General features: G+C 43.4%; 1 protein-coding gene across 4 annotated transcripts in view; it reads right to left on the bottom strand.

Moving 5' to 3' along the window:
* Positions 1-21,150, bottom strand: part of DLG2 (discs large MAGUK scaffold protein 2) — a 1,592,593-nt gene that overhangs the window by 341,337 nt on the left and 1,230,106 nt on the right. For all 4 annotated transcript variants that reach the window (XM_019530402.1, XM_019530399.1, XM_019530401.1 and 1 more), the window contains one exon: positions 6,167-6,323. In XM_019530402.1, the coding sequence (XP_019385947.1) occupies positions 6,167-6,323 (157 nt within the window). The remainder of the gene's footprint in view (positions 1-6,166; positions 6,324-21,150) is intronic.

Raw genomic sequence — 21,150 nt, 5'->3', positions numbered from 1 at the left:
AACAAACTGTTAATAGGCAGCCCCCTGAGCTTTAAATGACCCTGTACACAACCTAGCTGGGCTGCACATGGGGTGTTTTAAAAGTGGAAGCACAAGGAAGCAGGGTCAGGTCCCTGACCTGGGTCCTAGGTCCCATCTTTAAAATCACCATGTGTGCCACCCAGCTGAGTGGTGCACACAGGATTTAAAGCCTGCAGTGCCATGAACTAGGGCAGAGGGACAGCATTTAAAGCCCAGAGGCTAGAAACTAGGGCAGGGATAGCTTCCCCAGGCCCAGTTCTCAGATCCTGGGGTTTTGTAATCCCTACCCCTGCTGCCTAGCTGCAGGATAGGGGTGGCATTTAAAGCCCCATGCCCAGGAGCTAGGGTAGGAAGATGGGGTGGACTGTCAGGGAGCCAGTGTTCTCTCCCCTGCTCTCTCTCTTGAATAGAGGGTGGGAAAGCAAAGGACTGTGGGCTACTGGGTGTCCTCAACACCCAAGAGAAGGATATAGCCATTCAAATTAGAGCAGGAGGGACTAGATCTTCCTGGCTGGAAGAAGCCGAGCTTTTTTGTGGGAGAGACATTGTTCTTCTGCAAGAAAGCCCTTGCATGGCTGCATGCTCTCTCTTTTTTTGTGCCAGTTTTTTTTCCTAGCAGAAATGTAACACCTGTATATGACCCCTGTCTCGGGAGCTGGCAAGCATTCTCCCTTTTGTGCACTGGTGTGGCAAAGCACAGCTCAAAACCCAGAGCCCCCTGGTGATAACCGAGGCTCCTTTGACATGTGCAGGTAAAGGCAGGGTTGGATCTAATGTGTGATCCCCACAATCATGCCTCCTGCCATGCCACATGTGCATGAAAGAAGGGGCAATTGTGAGATCACTTGTTAGATCCAATCATGCCCTATTGCCAGTGTGAGGGAGCCCAATCCTGGGCTCACCTTGCATTGGCAATAAGCAGGCTCCCATGGGCTTGAAGCCTGCTTTGTTGAGGGGGCTCCCAACCATGGGGCCCATGCGCAGCCAGGACCAAGAATCCCCACAACTGGCAGGGCTCCTACTGCATGAGGTGTAGCCAGGGCCAGGAGCCCCATCAGCTGCAGGATGCTCAGGCCTGGCTGCTTGAGGCATAGCCAGGGCTGACAGTTGTGGTACTCTCTATCCTGGCTGCATGTGAGGCACAACCAGGACCAGGAGCCCCATCAGCTGCAGGGACTCTCGGTCCTGGCTGCATGTGGAGCGCAGCTGGGACCAAAAGCCCCATGTGGGCTGGGGGTTTCATGCACCTCTGAGCCTTGAAAATCACCGTGGCTGTGATCTGCAAGGCTGGGGGTTTCATCCTGGGCACGGTGCACCCCTGTGGCTGGGAGCCTTGTCAGCTGATGGGGCTCCCAGCCATATGGGAGATCTGGCTACCTGTGCAAATTAAAGTGTGATAGCCACCAGCTACAAAGTGAGTGCACATTTTTGAGGTCTAACTTTATAGCTGGTCAGAGCTTTTTATGAGGTGATGCCTACTTTGCACATGTAGGTAGCGTTAAGGTATTTGTACAAATAACTAATTAATTGTGCAATACCTGTAACATGTAGAGGGGGCTGGAGAGACTGCAGTCCAGGCTTATGAGCTGGAAGCAGTCTCTTCCTCATTTGAACAATCTCATTTTAATTGCATATGGCACTTCCCCACAAAAATACTTTACAAATGGTGGGTCACATTCTTTCCTCATTCTCATCCCTTATCCATACCCAATATTCTGGGTGCTATGAATTTCCTTATTCTCATCCCTCGTGTCCCCCTTGAAATGAGGACAGCTTTTGCCTCAGTTCAAAGGCTATGCACAGAATATGCTGCAGCCACCTGTGGGATGAAACATGTCTACTGTTTCCAGCACAAGGCAATACTATACACTATCCTACAGAGTAATTTTGGACTGGAAGAGACTACATTTCTATTTTTTTTAAACTGAAGAAAGAATTTAGGGAGTCAGATTAGCTATTTGAGTTGAGGTTTGGCCAGGAAGCTGGAAATGAATGCTGGCTAGTCCTGAATTAAAGTGGATTGCAGTGTAGCCCAAGCAGAATGTGTAAGGGTGGGAAGGGGGTGGGAAGTGGAATTAGGAGAGAAGAAATCCTGCACTGCTCCCATTGTAGGAGGCCACACGGTCATGGGTACTTAAAAGGAATCTAGGGAGTGTCCTCAGCCCTGATGAGTGGGAGGACTTCCCATTTAGAGGGAAAGGGGAGGAGAGGGCTGTGTGGAAAAGTTTGACAGTTCCTACCTTATGTCTTATATGGGCAAGAGGGGAGGCATACATGCTCTTCATGAATAGTGAGAGATATGCCTACTTTTGCTCTTCTCTCTGGCCCAGGAAATATTGACTTCTCCACACAATGGAATAATTTCTACAGAAGGGGTCTTCCCAACCCAGAGCAACATATAGTACGGTGATTAGGACAGTCTCTAGGGTGGTGGGAGCTGATGGTTTTAACCCCCTTAATTAGAGAAAGGAACTGAACTTGGGTCTCACATCCTAGATAAGTGCTCTAATAAACTGGCTACTGTATAAAAATTGAGGGTGGAAGAAAGGGAGCAGCTCTTGCATCAGAAGAAAGGCGTGACATTTCCTTGGTTTTGAGAGGAACTCTAGATAAAGGAGAGTCTCTCTGCACCCTAAAGTATGGTAGCTATGCCTGAGAGAGACACTCCTGTGATTGCATTTCCTACCGGTTATGTTTGGCTGTTCCATACCCAATATTCTGGGTGCTATGAATTTTATTTGGAGGTGCTTAGCTCTCCCCATATGTTACAAAGAGAAGTTTAGGTGCCTAACTCAGGCCACTAGATTGCACTCTGGGAGACAGGCATCTAAATATTAAGCACTGCATCACTGATCATTTCAATCCATCCATTCCTTTGTGCCTCTATCCTGGAGCTTACATAGAATCAGCCCCGATTAGTGAAGAGTGTATTGCTTCTAATTACCACTTTTATTATTCTGTATGAAGGGGGCACTCAGGAAGAATACTGAACTACATTCTCTAGAATGTGATTTTGAGGTAAGTCCTTTTTATTTGCAACATCTAGATCATATGTTGAATTGCTATGCAGACCCTAAAACATAAAAGTACTATTTTGCATGCTATCAATACACAAATGAAAGAAAAATTATAAAGATGTTACTGACACTAAGCATGAAAAATATAGCCTCAGGCTGCCAAGGCTTTTATCCATATACATCTGCAAATGAATTCCAGAGCCACAATCAAATTCATTAGAAACACAGAGATGATGAATGCGGGGTAGCCAATCCTATGCTGGTGTTGGAGTGCTTGTGAATGAGCTTCATGGACACTAGATGGAGCCACAGTCTTATTTTTTAATCCTGACACTTTCTCTCCTAGAACTAAAATGCAGAACTTCTCTTTGCCTTGTATGGTCTGCTTAGAAAAAGTACATGAAGGAGGAAGAAGGAGTATTAGCTTTAGGTGATGAACAGGGCTGGCTCCAGGGAGTGTAGTGGTGCAGTTGAACACCCCTTCAACAGTGCAGCTCACCTCCTGGAGACTCCAGCTCCCTGGGGCTGCAGACACCTGGGTTCCCTGTGGGATCCGAAGCTTGGCTGGAGCCCTGGGCTTGTGGGGAACCCCCAGGGAGACCAAGCAGAGGTTTCCCCTACCAGCCTGGAAGCAGCCAGGAGGGTGCCAGACTGGGCTGGGGACAGTAGCAGCAGTGGATGCTTGCTCCTTTCCAGTGCTCTTTTGTGTGGGACACCTGTGGGGACTGGACATGAAGCAGTTGCTGGATGCAGGGACCTGTGCATTGCTGATGCTGTCCATGGCTTAGCCCAGCATGCCACGCAGCCGCTCACTAATGCATCTGGCTGGAGCAGGGCAGGGGGTTTCTGTGCCCCCGTCAGCCGGGGCCAGGTTCCTGCTTCCTACATCCAGATGCAAGCCCTGATGGAGTGGGGGAGGAGGAAATGGGAGGGGATGAGAGGTACTGCTACGTACCAGAGGGGAGAGGTTGCTGAGAACGGGTGTGGGGAGGGAGTGATACCTGTTCTGGGGCCTCAAAAAAGTCCCCGGCTGCTGCTACCATGATGCAGTTTTCCCATAGGGGGGAGGTGGGGGACTGCAGCCACTCGTGCAGGCATCAGTCACATCTTTTGCACTCCCCTTTTTCATATTCCTCAACCTGCTCATAGATCTGGAAGTACAGCATGCTCTGGAAATTAAGTTTGCACCAAGAGTGGGGCACCAGGGAGAGAAAAAGATATTGTTAACTAAGGGTTCTCATTGTGGGTGCTGAGCTGCAGTCTTGGAGCAGAGCTAGCCACAGACTAGTGGTGTACTACCCACGCTGTAGACCAGCCTGCTACATGCGAGTAATGGAAAGGAACATGGTGCTTGATTAATAATGTCAGATCCAGTGATCTGCATAAATTTGCTAAAATATACCCTTCTCCTCTTCACCCCTTTCTCCTTTTTTGTCTGAGAGCTTCTGGGTAGTTGCCTATAAAGACATATCATCACCTAACCGCTTCTCATACAAGCCACAGAGAAACAACTACTTTGTGGACTGCTACCCACAACTTCAGCCTAGTGCCTAGCACAAAAATACAGCAGGTCAGAGCCTGTTCTCTAAAATGTGACACTTGCCCAGAAGAGGGCAGGATTTGTTTTACAGTACAACACAGCTTCTATTTTGTAGCCTATGGATTTAAAAGTTTTAAAGCACCCAAGTAGAAACTACATGCCATCAATTGACTGAAAGGCTTGGGTACCTAAATAGCTCTAGCCCTTCTAAACCTTACATTTTGTATGTATAAAATGAAAAGCAGAACATACTTTATAAAGTATTCAGATGCAAAAAAACCCACACAAATAACATTACCCCCATGGAATAGTAATTTGAATTGCAATTAAAGTAGCAGAGGCCATGTCAAACGAGCATATTATAAATGTCTGCAAAAGCAGGGTGTTCTGCATTCACTTAGGGCCAGAATGTCAGATACAATTTAGGAGGTAAATTGAGTAGCCAAGATCACAGTGCGATATTTATGCTCAGATTTTCAAAAAAGCTCAGCATACTGAGTGCAGAAGCTCTAGTAAATCTGAGCCCACATGTAAATAAGCGCCTCTGAAATTCTCACTGACCTTTATTTTGGTGTTTTAGGTCTTTTAGATGCACAGAGTCTGGTCATTTGCACACTCCATGGGATCATGTTATTAGATTTGTTCATTACAGTTTGCATATTATGTGTTTTGTATGTTGTGGAAACTCTCCCAAACACAGCCACAATAGCGTGGTGATCATATGATGCTACTAGAATGAATTTGGAAAGACCACAGTCTTCTCTGGGGGCAAAGCCAGGAGTGAGGTAGGTAAGTCTCCCCAGCTAGGCATCCCCATCATGCTTTCTACGATTTTTGTGCCACATGGAGTGTAGACAAATATAATCTTGGGGTATTTGAAACCCTTGGTGGTATTATGTTGGATTCCCTCCCCCTCCCCTTGGCCCTCTGTGCTTTAACTTGATGTTGGAAACACTGGACCTTATATGCAAATTCCTGAAATTTTGCATTAGTATAATTTTCAGATCAGTCTATTCTCTCCCAAATGCCACCCATCTGAGAGGAAAAGACCAACATATATTTCTAGCTGGAAGTGGTGAGAAAAATGTACACAGCTAGAATTGTAGGGGTCCATATGGATAGTATGGAGGGCAGAGTAAAGTTGACACGACAGAAGTGGCAAAATATACCCACTTTTTCCAGAAATAAAGAAGTTTGTTTCTCAACAGCAACCAGGAATGTGAGACAGCTGACCTGGTTGGCTGGGTTGACAGGAAAATATTAGGCAGGGGCTAAATCAGTAGGGCTGCTGTATACCTGTTTGGCATCTCTCAGGGTTTACTGTTGTACTGAACCAACCAATGCAAAGTGCCATCCTGAGCAAAGCATATCTTAACGTCACAAACAACTGACATAAAATTAAGATCCATGAACAAAATATGTAGTAGTGAATCTGCCGCCTCTAGCCATTGAACCTGAACTATCGCATCACATAAAAACATGACACGGTTGCTTCCAAATAGCCTGTGTTACGTTTTCCCCAAAACACGGCAGATAAACCGGAAGAACAGGTAACTGGCCAGTGAAAATGAACAGGAGGGATACTTACAGATAAAATTTGATCTCCTCTCTGTAGCTCTCCGCTGAGATCAGCAGGCCCACCTGCTAAGATGAAAGATACGAAAATGCCTTCCCCATCTTCTCCTCCTACAATGTTAAAACCAAGTCCCGTGGAGCCTTTGTGCAGGATGATTTTTCGAGGCTCTCTGTATAGAAACAAAACAATATTGCTTATCCATTCAAAAGCACCATACAGCATATGCACTACTCAGCATCTCTGTCACATTACTTTTTCTTCAAGCTACAACGGCATGCTGCTACCTAAGAAAACCATTTAGCAAATGAGCAAGGTCAATTCACTGGGGAATGGGCATACAGTATAACCTCATAAATCCAGCATGCTCAGGACCGAGCACCTGCTGGAAATTTGAAAATGCCGGATTTCTGAAACTGGAGCAGCGGTCAGTCGTGGAGCAGGGGGGCAGGGAGAGGAGAGGTAGTGGCAGCTGGTGCCCCACCAGTAGCCACACACAGAGCAGCAGCGCAGGGTGGTGGATGGCGGTGGCAGCTGCCGCGTGCAAGCTTCCCCCTCTGCTGATCCAGGACTGGCTGCTGCTACTCGCTGAAGTAGTGTATTTTTTAAATGCGCTGGATTTTTGTGAATTCCAGATTTTTGATATCTGAATGTATGAGGTTATACTGTAGTAGGAATTAACTTGGGTTCTATTTTTTTATATCTTCTCAAGAAAGCAACTGAGGGTCTTTGCCTGCTAATTCACTCCACTGTAATAGCTTTGACTACCTTAAGTGCTAGATGTCTTTCATAATTCATTTCAAGGCATTTCACAAATTCATTTATTATTTCTACCAATGCTATGTGTAGCTTGCAAAAATCATCTATGTGTATATGATGCTTTTTACTTTCTGTGCTTGGTATTATAATGCAGAAAAGCAAAGTGGAACTTGCTTAGCTCCGTCCAATTTGGAGCAAGTGACATGAACATGGCTTGCAATGCACTTAGTTGCAGAATTAAGAGCGAGTTACTCTGCTGCTAGCTGTGGGCATGCGTTCAAAGAGCTACACATCTCTTCAGCTGGAGCCCATCAGTGGGCCCATGCAATAGTTTAGGTAAGCATCGCCCTTTGAAGTAAAAGCTTTAGCAAACATATGGAGCACCTCAGTGATTCAGCACAGCTGTTTGTTGTGGATACATATTACCTATTAAGATTCTGTTAATCTGTATTTTCTAGGGAGGTTAAGAATGTAAACCTGTGAAGAATCCAGGTTTTTACTGTATAACCAAGCTGAAAGCCGAGTGATCTACATGAAATTGCAGCTTGACCTTGTAAAGAACACACATTTGTAGGGTCACCTAAATGCTTTTCCCCTCAAGGGGGTTAAGGGTATTTTTATGGTTTTCACAAGTTGCTCAAAATGATGCCACCAAGATATAGGACTAAAACTCATTCTTCTATAGCAGTTTTCATTGGTAGATCTCAAAGTACTGTACAAAGGTATCAAGTATCATTAGGCTGTACTACAGATGAGATAACCAAAGCAAAGAGAGAGGAAATGATTTCCTCAAGTCATGTAGCAGGCCAGCAGCAGGGTGGAAAAAGAAACCAAGTCTCCTAAATCCAGGGACAGATCTGAAGGGGACAGGGGGTGGGGCAGTGACTTATCCATACCCCACCTTTTTGAACACATAGCAAGAAGAGCAGCTGGGGACTTATTTTAAGTCCCCAAAGAAGGTAAAGAATTTCTCCTTCCTTTCCCTTCAGTGCTCAGAGCCATGTCATCTCCCCTCCCCTTTCAATCTCCTTCTCCCCTGTCCCCACCTCCTCTACCTGTCACCACCACTGTGCCCACTATCCTGTCCCTCTGCAGCCAGACTAGCCAGAGCCTAGGCTCTGCTCAGGACAGCAGCAGCAGCAGTGACAGTGGGCAAGTGGATGAACCTTCCCTATCTGGTCTCCCAGATGTTCCCTGCAAACACAGGAGCAGGCACAAGGAAGGGAACCCATCTGCCTACTGCCACTGTTCCAAGCTGAGCCCAGCTAGAGCAGCTCTGAAGCTCCTCTTACTCTCAGAGACAGTGGGGATAGTGGCAGTGGTAGGTGGAAGGGAAGAGAACAGGATGGGATGTGCCTCTAAGGAGGGAAGAGAAAGTGAGATATTCTTACTTGCTTGGGAGACTTTAAAAAGTCCCTGACTGCAGCTCCCATGCAGCTGCAGCTGACTGCAGCTCCCATGGCATGATTTGCAGCCCCAGTGTGGAGAGAGGGTGGGGGCTCAAAGTGAAGGGTTCAGTCACCACTACAGCACCAGTCACTGTTCCTGCACCCCCCGCTTCATCAGATCCTGAATCATCTCCTGTGTCCTATTGTCATGGACACCCAGAAATTTAGAAGGTAACTGCTTAAGGATATGGCCATCAGATTCAAATCTATTCCTCGCGCTAGCTAGAATAACATAGTTATTTCCAGAATAAGTCAGCATTACATAAAAATTACTAGTTTAGAATATGTTCCTAACCTTAAACCACTCATATGCTTGAGTGTAAGTACATGTGTAATACTTTGCAAATCATTATTTTACTCTTATCATTTGTCAAGACATTACAGATGCATTAGTAGCAAAACTGACAATTTAAAAAAATCCACCAGTCACAATCACTGCCAATAAGCAGCCTGTGAACTTGCCTGTATAGGGGACCATTGTTTCCATACAGAGTATAGGGTGCTTTTTATTTTCATTGACATTTGTTTGGAACTGAGAACACTGATCACTATACACACAGCTTAGTAATTTGCCAAATCTAGCACAGTGTGTTAATAAACGCATATTTACCAGTATTATAAAAATTCCACCCCTTTCATCTTTGTTTGGAGAATAAAGTCAGACCTTTCAGACAGTTTCTTTTAATATTACCTACCACCAATGCAGTGTGTCCCCCTTAAGGGATGAGAACATATTTTATAATTGTTTCAGGTTCCTGGGGCCTCAGAACAACATGGAATAGATTTTGCTTCATCGCACAGGCCACATTTTAATATGGAGACTTTCCAATGGATTCCTTTCCCTCCCACCTGTGACATATCATTTGAGGCAAATTGTTATTAGTGCAGTAAGTGTTTTGCTATTTTAAACATGGCATTAATTTGACATAAAGTTTTCAACACTATGTAACAATTTAGGAACCTGTCCCATTAAATATAGGGATTTAGAGTGATACTTCCAAAAGCAACGTAAGTAACATTGGAGCCTAATTCATATAGCTTTTAAATATGACATAGGCTTCTATAAGCCCCGGCCACTTCTGAAAATGGGACTCCTTTGAAATATTTACACATATGCTACTATCCTGGGCAGGGGTGAGTGTTTCAGCCTCTTATGTATGACTTAGTTTGGGATTCATCATACAGATATATTTCCTATGCCTAAGACCCTTGAAGGTCCTGATCTCAGCACATGTTTAACAGGCACCGACCTTACCGATTTCTATATAAAATACACCAGCCAAGGCCCCATGGATTCAAAAGCAGTGATTGTAATAGGGGTTGGAGCCCACCTTTTGTCCAGTACTTTAGTAGTTCAATTCCTTGTCCAGGGAGTGTTAGAGTGAATTAGCTTGAGGGTTCTCACCCATGTTCCCATCTCCCAGGAGCTGGCCTTGACCACCACTCTTCATTTCAATTAATATGCACCATCAGCGCAGGGAACAGTGACTCAGAGGTGCATCCTGTCTGGGGATCTATTGCACCAGCCCTGTGATGAGGGCATTCACCTCAGAGAGGAGACACCTCCCTTGCATGTTGTAAATGTTAAGGTCATGGCTACTGGAGTGGATACTATAGCCCAGTATTAGGTACCATGGTTCCCTAAGTAATGGATGTGCAGAGTTGATCCCCTCAGAACAGTTGTTGAGTGGGGAACCACGTAGTCAAACTGCTTAAAAAATGCCCCTCTGCAGGGCTCTCTCCAGCTGGGATGCACAGCACTGACCTTCCTTGGACAGTCATATACCTAAGCCTATTTGTTCAAGAATTGAGGACGAGGTCAATCCTTTGGTTCAAAACAAAGGCAGCAGTCGAAGGGCATAGTGATGCGGCTGCCATAACCCTCTTTTATCCAATATCTCTGTGGCTAGAGCACACATGCCAGAGACAGAAGACCTGCATTCAGTACCCTCTTCTAAGAAGCTTGAAACCCACCTCTCCTTTGTCCCAGAAAAGTACCCTAACAAGAAGGCTAGACACTGTTCTTGGCAGGGAGCTCCATTGTCCTGTTGAAGCTGCTCCACTTTTCATGGAATATTAAATAGACACTGGACAAGAAAAAGAAAGCAGGCACATGGATGACTTTCTAGCCTAGAGGTTAGAGCATTCACCTGGGAGGTGCCCTACTAAATCTAGCTCTTCAAGAGACTCAGGCAGGGGAAGTCCTACTTTACAAATCCCAAAAGAGATCAGGTGCGAGACCGGCTTGATGCCAAGTCTGGATTAGCTCCTGAGCATGCCCAGGAGCACAACTTCAGGCACCTGGGAAGCTTTAATGACAAAAATAGAAGCTACCTATGGAGTTCAGACACCTCCAGCATTAGGCAAAAGCTGAGAAAATGTTTTGAGAATCATAATTTTGGTCTTTAAGTACCTGAAGTGGGAGTTAGGCCAGACTTTGGGGACTATATTCTTTTGGAGGGCTAGTTAGCTCTAAAATCTTCTGTACATCTTATTGCCTACTTTTGCTTTTCTCTATCTATAAGATTCCTCTCAGCTGAAAATACCAAGTCATTGGCCAATTCTTCCCAGGTGGTCCAGAATTTGGACCCTTTAATCTACAGAGGAATAAAGACCCATCAATCAGATAATCTACCTTTGCTTTCCCTTCACGCTCAGTGTCATCTGTTGGAGAATGCATTTCCCAAGCCTGACTGGAGAAAGTGGAAAGGATAAATAAAGATTTCTTGATTTATGTCAGAAATTTTGAAGTGAATAAAAAGTGAAAATCCTAAAAGTATTCTCTTTCAGTGAAAGCAACAGTTGCCTTCTGTAATGTGAAATGTAACTGATGCATGTATATCATATTATTAAACCTAGCATGCTTTACATGCATCTTTTGTGATGGAGAAAGGTGCTGGAATAAGCTCCTTGGAAACAGATGTCATTTCTGTACCACCCAAGGGGTACAACACATGCAAATGAAAAGTTCTAAAGCCCATTACCAAACCCTCACATTCACATAATCTAAACGTACATTAAATCTAAGGCTGCCTGCAAAAGAGTAAGTTATCATTCGCTTAAAGTTTAACAAATATTTGCAGATGCCCTAACATCTGTATTGTCTTTTCACCCATGGCAAAACCTTTTTCCTTGTATTAGGTGACAATGCTACACTGCCTTTACAGCTGTAGTTATAGGTACTGATTTGTAAAAGTCAGCGGAAACATTTATCAAAACCCAATGGGAGCTTTAATCTAGTGTTTAATTGCTCATGAAAAATGTCAAGCTTAGAAAACACCCACTTCAAGTTCAAAACCTCCATTCACACCCAATCTTACAATCATTTAACTGTGCTTCCCCCTTTACTCATACATGTAATCCCATTGAAGCCAATAAGATTGCAAGGGTTTATACAAATGACATGTTTTGCGTGATTCACAGCTGTGATGCAAGACACATACATGGCTACAGAGCACTTTTAAAATGGCGGAGTGCAAGAAAAATTAACCCACAATAAATCAGTTATTAGTTGAAGGAGCTATAGAGCAGAGTGCCTTAGCAAACTTGTGTTCCCTTGAGGATTCATTTTTTGCATGCACAGGCCTTGGGCTGGTGCATGCCCCTGTGTAGTAAGGAAGGGAGGGAAAGGAGGCAACAGGTAGCATGTAGCTGGACTTTGCTGTGGCCAGAGCTGTTGGGAGACAGGGTGGAACAGAGTCCCTTTGCCTCATGGGACTCCCTCAGCAACCCTGGCTGGGGCATTGCAGGGATCTGGGCTGGGCCTGTGAGGCGCTATTCCATGTCCAGCAGCAAAGCCAGGCTGGCAGTTGCATGCCATCCCCTCTCCCTCCCTCCCCTGCTGCACAGAAACAAGCACTAGCTCAAGGCCCATGCATTGTGAGCCAGCAGCTCCATGATGCTACTGTCAAAAGGATTGGCTGGGGGTGGGGAAAGAGAGGCCCCCCTTCCCTCACCCCTGGCCTGAGTCTCTTGACAGTGGCAGCATGCAACTGCCATCTTGGCTTTGCCAAGGCTGAAGCTGGGGCGGGGAGGTGAGGCTGGGGAGAGGGGTGGTTTGGCAGCCTTCTGGAAAGCTGCTGGAGCGCACCCCCACCCCCTGTCCAGGGCCAATGCAGGCAGACTCAAGCCCCCCACCAACCCACCAAGCATACATCTACTGGGTGTTGGGGGGCAAGGCTCTAAGTCATGGCGCTTTGTGTAAAGCACTGTGAGGTAGAGCACCTCCCCTAAACATATGTAGCCACTCTGCGTGACTGAATAAAGCTACTGAGGTGTTTCCATGGTTATGGGAGCAAACTTCTAAAATGAGCAGGTGTTCTTCTAAGTAAAAACCTTATTATTGACCCTCCAACAATGGCTTTAGTCTAGTAAAGTCTTGCTGATTGATACTTGTGTTAGATTAAGAAAAGAATAAAGGAGTTTCTTTTATGATATTTTATAAAGGAAATTGTAAGCCTGCACTGTAAGACATTAATCACACTCTTGTGGCCTTCCATCTTATAATTCTTTCTTGATACTGCAAAGGGAGAGAACAATCAGAAAATACAGCCCCGAGCAAAGGTACATATTGTTTTCTCTCTTTATCTCATGAGGACTATTTAGTCATGAAAGGTCAAGCATTTCGAACTCACAACAATGCTTTTTATTTCTCCTGGGTGGCTGCCATTCACTTGTTAAGTAGCAATGTTTTCAGAACATTCTTGGCCAAGGGCAGCTTGGATATAACATACTTCAACACATTTTGGGCCTACACTGGATTTATAAATCAGCAGTTTATAAGGAGGAAATGTCAGCGAGTGGATTAAGCACAGAAGTAGGACTCAGGAGATGTTCATTCTGTTCTAGAAGTCACTGATCTGCTAGGTGACTTTGGGCAAGACATTTCATTGCTTTATGCTTCACTTTCCTCTTTTTCTGGTGCTTTGAGATTTCCTCATCCTCTGATGTAAAAGCTAGGTTTACCAATGATAATGATTTAACTGACTGCTTAGTATTGGAGAAAGGTAGAAATGCCGAGTGAATATTTTATGTACAGCACAGTGAGAAGACATGAGAATCACAATTTGTGTTTAAAATCACATTTAGTTATTTTGTACGTGGCAGGCTGGTTGGGGAATCCTAAAGTTCAAACCCAGGGCTATGGAGAAGAGTAGGTCAAATACATCTGCGTATCTAGTGACTACTATGCTATACAGTTCGATGGTCAGTAGAGATGGTGATCCTACTAGTCTAACCCTGCCATCTGGTCAAGTCAATAGCTTTCTGCTTAAAACCCTGTCAGCACTGTTTTGCAATTTTGACTTTCTGACCACAAAGTTCGCCTTCTGTTTTTGGTTGCTTATCTTGTGAGGAGGCTCAACAAGTGATGGGTAAAATGGCAGGCGCTACAATTAGCATACCAAATTTTCAGTTCAGCTTACTCAATCACAGCTTCTATTGGACCACACTGAGAACAGCCAACTGTACAGCAACTCTTGAAATTTATTTCATTTCAACCCATCTTGTTGAGTCCTGGGGGCTCAGCAACAACAGTGTGATGTGAACGGAGAGACTTGACAGTCACTTCACTATGGGGACAGCTGCTGATAATATTTATACTGCAAGAACTGTGGGAAATAGAGGATGTCAACCCATTTGCTGACAATATTCACAAGCTAATTAGCGGATTTTCTTGGGTTAGTAAATAACTACATTTGGCACATGTACCATGCCTTTCCTCTGAGAATAACACAGAGCTTTAGGAATAATTATAAATGAAGGCTCACAGCATGCAGAATGACGACTAACTTGCTCCAGGTGAAAGAAAACAGAAGAAAAGGAAAAGAAAACAAAACCACTTGCAAACCTGGAAACTGCATTTTAAAACCCTGAAGTCAAGTGTTCTGGTTTAACAATCAAGCCGCACTTTTGTACTAACCATATTTTAATGTGCACTTAAGCTTATCTCTTACAAATAATGGGGAAAGGGACTAGTCTAACAATGCATTTTTCTAATCCCCAAAAGGATATTAAATATAGAGAGGGAGCATCTACACAACACGCCTAATACGCAGAAGACTAATTCTACTACATTAGCATGGCTGGCAAAACCTGTGCTAATGCATTAATGTGGAGTAGATTTAGTCTAATGAGCATTCATGTCACTAAAAAACTGTTAATCTGTGCTAATACAGGTCATTACAAGTACTAAACTCCATGTGCTGTAAATACAGCACATTAATGAATGTGTAGACACACCCAGGGAGACTGTCGGCTTGACATGTGTGATCGAGGCTGCCTGCAGATGTTAAAAAAAAAAAACACACTTTACCAGAAGAAGCAGTGTGTTACTTCAACCCAGTTCTGCAGCATCTGTATAGACCAGGTGCTTTGGCAGGGCTTTTGACTTTTTTATCTAAAGCTGATTCAATCAGCAATTAGATAAAAGTGCCAAAAAAGCCCCACTAAAGTGCCTGATCTATACAGGTGTTGGTCAAGCCTAACGTGCTGTCTCTTTATGCATGTGCTGCGCTTGCCATGGGAATGCACAGTTTAATGTAAAGTACTATTTGGGGGTGCAAGCAGACCTAGGCTATAAATTGCTATATTTGGGGGAGATGGATGAGGTACCAAAGATGGGTGAGGAACCATGAAGTCATGGGAGACGGGTGAGGTATGCCAACATAGTGCCCCTCTTTAAAAAAGACAAAAAGGAGGACCCAGGAAACTGCAGACTGGCTAGTCTTACCTGGCAAGTTACTGGAGCATATCCTAAGGAAGGCCATTTGCAAGCATCTGGAGAAGGAAAGGCTGATCACAAGCAGCCAGCATGGATTTATATTCTGAGTTAACATTTCATTAACCAGACTTCGGGATACATATTTTATGATTCTATGAAACAATGATTAAAAAGAGCTTGGAACTTTAGCTTTTATGGTCTGAGGAGAAATGGGAGGACATTTGGAAAGTAACTTTAGGAAAACTCACTCTCTTCTTTTTAGATCCCGTAAGAACGTAATTCTAAATAGATCTGAATGGACTCCAGGCAGAATGCATAATACAGTGATGGGCTTTATATTAGCTAATGGAGATCTTCAGAAAATGAAACAAGACACAAGGACAGCAGGCTGGTAAATCAGGAGTCAGCTTAATGGAGCTTTAATTAACTGAAATAATAAACAGTAATTTTAAAAAGGTAAGATTTTGCATGAGAAATAGGATAAGTAGAAGTGTACTATTTGTCTATAGAAATGCAAGGTCTAAGACAAAGAAAAGGGCAGTCATTTCAAGTAACTGATTATTAAAAAAAAAATCTTATTTCAGACAGGCAGTAGATGGAGCTATACAGCTACTCTAAAGTCAAAGCCAAAGGCTCAAACCACTTTTTCGGTGGTTCTTCCTGCTCCTTATAGCATGATTTCATTTAGATACCACATATATAAATTATTTTGCGATAAATAAGGCACAAAATAGACATCTAGGTACTACTGCATCCTGCATATCCTTTTGTGTGTTCTCCCACCCACCTTAACTGCTGGTTTGCAGTAGCATGGCACCAAAGAGTGAGCAACCAGGAATTAACAAGCATGAGCTAGAAAACAAAGCAGAAAACAAGCGAGAAAAGAAGCAAAAGGTCAACAGGAGTGCAAATAGGTTAAGCCGGTGTGTGTATATTTGTGTACATGTATGAACACTTGTAAATGAAGTAGCAATAACTGAAAAAGTGAATGCATGTACAGGACTCAGACAGAAAGAGGAAAGAAAAAAAAGTAAAAGAAACAAATGTAGGAGGAGTAAAGGAAGAGCCACAAAATACGTGTCTACACAACACAGCAGTGCTTAATGAGGACCTGAAGCAGTGTCACACTAGGCACAGAGCTCTGCCTGGGTTACTGTGCTCTGCTCCTTAGCAGATACAGGCAGAAGTCATGATGGGAAGGAAAATGTAAACAAAGAGCTATACTGTAATTCATAAAGCAAGCCACAAAAATGCTTCCACTCTAAATTAGTAGCTTAGAGATTGTCTGGAATATGGATTTTGATTACCTAAAAATACAAAGAGCTAGATTTTTACTAGTATTATTTACTAATTATTTATTATATTGATATTGTAAACTGAGTAATTAGTAATGAAAAGCTGTACGGTAAAATATATACACTTCTGGAAATGGGGTGATGATAGGTCATTTCATTTTGAATACGGAAAAAGCTATAAAACACATCAATTGCTTTGAAAAAGACATCAGGCCCAAGGTGTTGCATGATGGACACCGCATTGAGAAGTTGCCCCAAACTCGTAAAGACTCTGGAAAAAAAATTAGTCTTAAACTCCCTGTCCTGCAGTACCTGCTGCACAAAGGTACTGAGAAGATAAATCTATTTCAATGCATGTAACGCTCAGACAACAGAACGATAGTCATGACAGAAAAGCCTGGGAGGAAAGTAATTATTTGCCTCACAAGAGGCCTGGACAGATGAACACATACTCTGATGTAATTTACATCGATTCTATGTCCACGGGCACGTGTACACGAGACGTTTATTGCAGTTTCTTAATTAGCTCTGCAGTAAATGTTGTGCGTCTACATGTGCTCCCCCGGTTAGGCTGGAGTAAACTAATGAATTCTGTAGCAGGACAGTACTTGTAAATACAGACGTGTAATTCTCATGGGTCACAGTTCTCATGGGTCCAAGCTTAGTGCCTTTATCCACTGGACTACACTGTCTCCCATAAAAATACAAGTACTACCCTGCTGTGGAGTTTTTTTTTACTCTGCAGCAGCACATGTGTACATTGTCCAGGGATGGCTGGGGATGAGGGTGCTTCAGTGTAGGGGCTACCTGCCAGCTAGCTCTGCACTGGAGCACCCTTGTACCCCAGCCAGCCCCTCCGTAGCCCACTGAGCTGGGGAGGAGCATCCCCTGGGTCCCCTACCAGCCATGGTTGCTCCAACCCAGCTCAACATGCTGAGTTCCCAGGGCACATTCAAATGGTGTGCCCAGGAGCAATGAACTATGGTGTAAACTGCACGGGATTTTATTGCTTTGCATTAATTGCATGTGTAGATGCACTCAGTGTAAATTACACAATGGTATGAAACAGATGTGCTGTATTTACCAGGATCTCACAAAGTGTAGGCAGCTCTTACTGCATATCACCACTAGAAGGCAGGGGAACTGTGAATAGTCAGCTCTGAGCAAACGGTTCCTGGAAAACCAGGAATAGACTATACTTACATTGGCATAATTTATACTGGTGGAGTTTTAGCTCTTTTAAGATAAATTTTCCACTGTGTTGGACAAAGTAACTCCACTGCAGGGGGCTGCTTCATCTGTCTGGTATATTTTTACACTGAGGTAAATGCACTGAGGCTAGCTACCTAGGCCCAGTTGCAATGGGCCCCAGACCAGGCAGAATAATAGCCCCAAATAGGATCAAGATCCCATCATTCTAGGCACTATATGAACACAGCGAGCAAAGTCACTGTCCCGAAGTATTTATAGTCTATTTAGAGAAGGCAGGCAAAAGGTGGGAGGAAAAACAGAGCTACCAGAGATTATATTCCTTGTTCAATCTCACATAGTTTATTAACAGCAGAAGAGGGAGCAGAATCTAGGTCTCATGGGGCCAAGCTAGTGCCTTTATCCACTAGACTATACTGTCTCATGAAAATTCACTATGCAGTGCAGAGCTAATGGGACTACACAGTCACCACTAAGTTCTGTCTCCACTGACTCAGTTGAAAGGCTGAGACTTAAACTAGTGAGCTCCAGATTGCCAGCTATTTTTTGATGGGAAAAGTCCACTTTCATTCTAAACCTTTTGCTACTCCACCAGTTCTAATAAATCACTTTGCACTTTTATTTCAGGTAGCCAAAGGGTGCTAGCTCTGGAAGGACCTGAAAAAGTTAATTCAAATGGAGTAAGTTTTCATCTTTGCTCCAGCTCCCAACTGTATATAATCTGTTTTTTTCCACCTGTTATGTTTTGTCATGATTTTAGGCTAGGAGCTTTTGGGAGTAGGGGTTCCTCTAGTTATGTGTCTGAGCCATGCCTAGGACAATAGGCATGGCTCAGACACATAACATAGGACATCCTAATTGTGGCCTCATACTATAAAATAATTAAAACAGAGAAATGTATTGCTGCCTCAGTCAGTACCACATCTCTACTTCGATACTCCTCAATTGGCAAATTCTCTGGTGAAGTGTGGGGTGTTCCAGAAAATGATCAGGATTTTGTTATTTCCCTTCCATTTTATTAAATGTTCTGATTCTGATAAAGACGCAAGGAAATGAAATTATACAGCTCTTTTTTAACACATGATAATCTATGTGACATGTAGAAATTTAAATTTTACTTCCCGTATTTATTCGTTCTCCCTGTAATGACTACTACACTCTTAATTACTTGACTACTCTGTGGGGTCTGTCATTTGTAAGCATATGACTTGATGCAAACTTTTATGCTGACTTAATTTTTTTCTCTTTAGTTAGCTTCAAAATACCTTTGCCAATATGCCCTGAAGTTGAAAGCAAATTAAAAATCTGGATTTCTACTGGGAATCTATCTGCTACATTAACCATGGAGAAATTATGTTAAATAATGTGCATTTGAATTATGTTGGCTTATGCATTTGTAATCTTTTCTATGTCTTATGAGCAGCCCTAGTGACTTTAACAGTCTTTCATTTTGTCCTTATAAAAGAAGCGAAATGGCTGTCATTGACTGCTGTTCGGTGCTCATAGTCAAAGAGTACGTGCAGGGGGGATGATGGTATATTATACAGAAAATGAGTCATTCTTAGTTTATGGTTTTGTCAACAAGTCTGATCAGTATCTTAAATTCCTGGATGCCTTAAAACTGGCCAAAATGTGAAAAGTCAATGCTCCTCCTAACACAATTTGGTAACTTTGAGGGAGAGGAGCAATACATTTGCTCATTATAATTTTGTCTTACACAAGCATGTATTTCTCTTCCCAAAAAAGGCCAGGGTGCACTATTCATATGCCACTAATCAGAACTGAACTGGAGTATGCACTTCCAGGCTAGCTGCTGTGTCAACATAGGCAACTGTACACAAGAGAGACTGTTTCAAATAGAGAAAGAGGGATATTGCTTGTGTTTTACTCTGTTCTCAATCACAATTAGTTTGGTCTCAAAGCCACTTTCACTGTAAGCTAACATTGGGAAGCACTTTTTAATTTGATCTATTATGCATATCTCAGCTTTGCAGTTCCTGAGCAAAATTTAAAGCATTAGAGATGGTCCAGTGCTTCCTTTGGGCAGGCAAGCTGATTCATATTTAGGAAACAGGAAATATTTATAGCTAAGAATTTCAATACCCAAAGGAGATATTTTGAAATATCAGTGTAGCTAATTAATACTCATTAGCTAGAGCAGTGGTCTCCAAACTTTTTTGATCGCACACCCCCATCAGTAAAAAATTTGAGCACATGCCCCCAATATATGTATATTTATATTCGTGCACCCCATCAGTGAAACGTTTTTGAGCACCCCCCCAATATATGTATATTCATATAAATAGAAATAGAAATAGAAGTTCAAATATTTTCTTCCCGCACCCCAATGGATAGTCTTGCACGCACCCCACTTTGGAGACCACTGAGCTAGAGAACTGCACAAAAATCCACCTTTTAACACACAACTTCCTGTAAATGGTGCTCCCATTTGGAATGAAATCTCTGATGTCTAACCTTAGCTCAAATGTTAGTTTTAAATACATTTTTAATATTATTGAGATACTCAACTGTATATGAGATACTCAGGAGTATATGAATTGTATTCAGGGGTGTACCACAACAGCCAGTTAAAAAAAAGTTCCTTTTTTTCCTAGAAAGTTTTCAGTGGAAATTTGGAATTTCAGCTAAACAATTTTTTTTTAAAGTCTTCTTCCTACAGAAAATGTATACCTGTTTCAAGGAACTGAATGAGAAATGCCCCGCAAAAACAATGGAACAGGAACAAGTTCCCCTTTTACCTGAAAACTGAACATTTTGATTTGGAAATGATTCTGTGATACTTCCAAAGATCAGATTCACATGTTGCATGTTTCCATTCTCCTCTGTGCCCCAGATCCTGCCAGCCACATTAGCTTCAAAGGGTCCTGGTACATCATGAGAGATGCTTGTAACAGCTCAGCAAAAGAAAATGCTGTGGTGCAGCAAGTGCTATCTTGCAGCAAGTCTCATCAGAAAGTTCAGCATTGGATTTTTTGGCCAGTAGAATCATGGTACTTTCACCTCCACGGAGGAATATTCTGCATTGGTCCAGTCCTGCAGGGAGCAAACCAGAAAAGCCAAGGCTGCAACTGAACTCCAACTACCTTTGAGCATCAAGGACAATAAAAAGTCCTTTTTCAGATATGTGGGGAGCCGGAGGAAAAGCAAGGACAACACTGGACCTCTGCTAAACCAGACGGGACAACTGACACCCAGGAAAAAGCCAACCTATTAAATGGGTATTTTGCTTCGGTCTTTCATCAGTCCCATGGGATGCCCATGCCCACCATGGAAGAGGGCGGTCTGGGTGAGGGAGATCCCCTACCCTCCATCAATGCTGACCTCGTGGAGAAACACCTTGAGAAGCTGGATACCTTCAAATCAGCCGGCCCTGACAATCTACACCCCAGGGTACTCAAGGAGCTGGTGAGCTTCATAGCCCAGCCCCTGGCACAGATCTTTGAGAGCTCCTGGCACTCTGGTGAAGTGTCCAAAGACTGGAAGAAGGCCAATGTGGTGCCTATCTTCAAGAAAGGGAGGAAAGTGGATCCGGCTAACTATAGGCCC

The sequence above is a fragment of the Crocodylus porosus genome, unplaced genomic scaffold, assembly GCF_001723895.1.
Source record: "Crocodylus porosus isolate Cpor-Errol unplaced genomic scaffold, CroPor_comp1, whole genome shotgun sequence".
In the NCBI taxonomy this organism is placed as follows: Eukaryota; Metazoa; Chordata; order Crocodylia; family Crocodylidae; genus Crocodylus; species Crocodylus porosus.
This window is presented reverse-complemented; position numbering and strand designations above follow the sequence as displayed.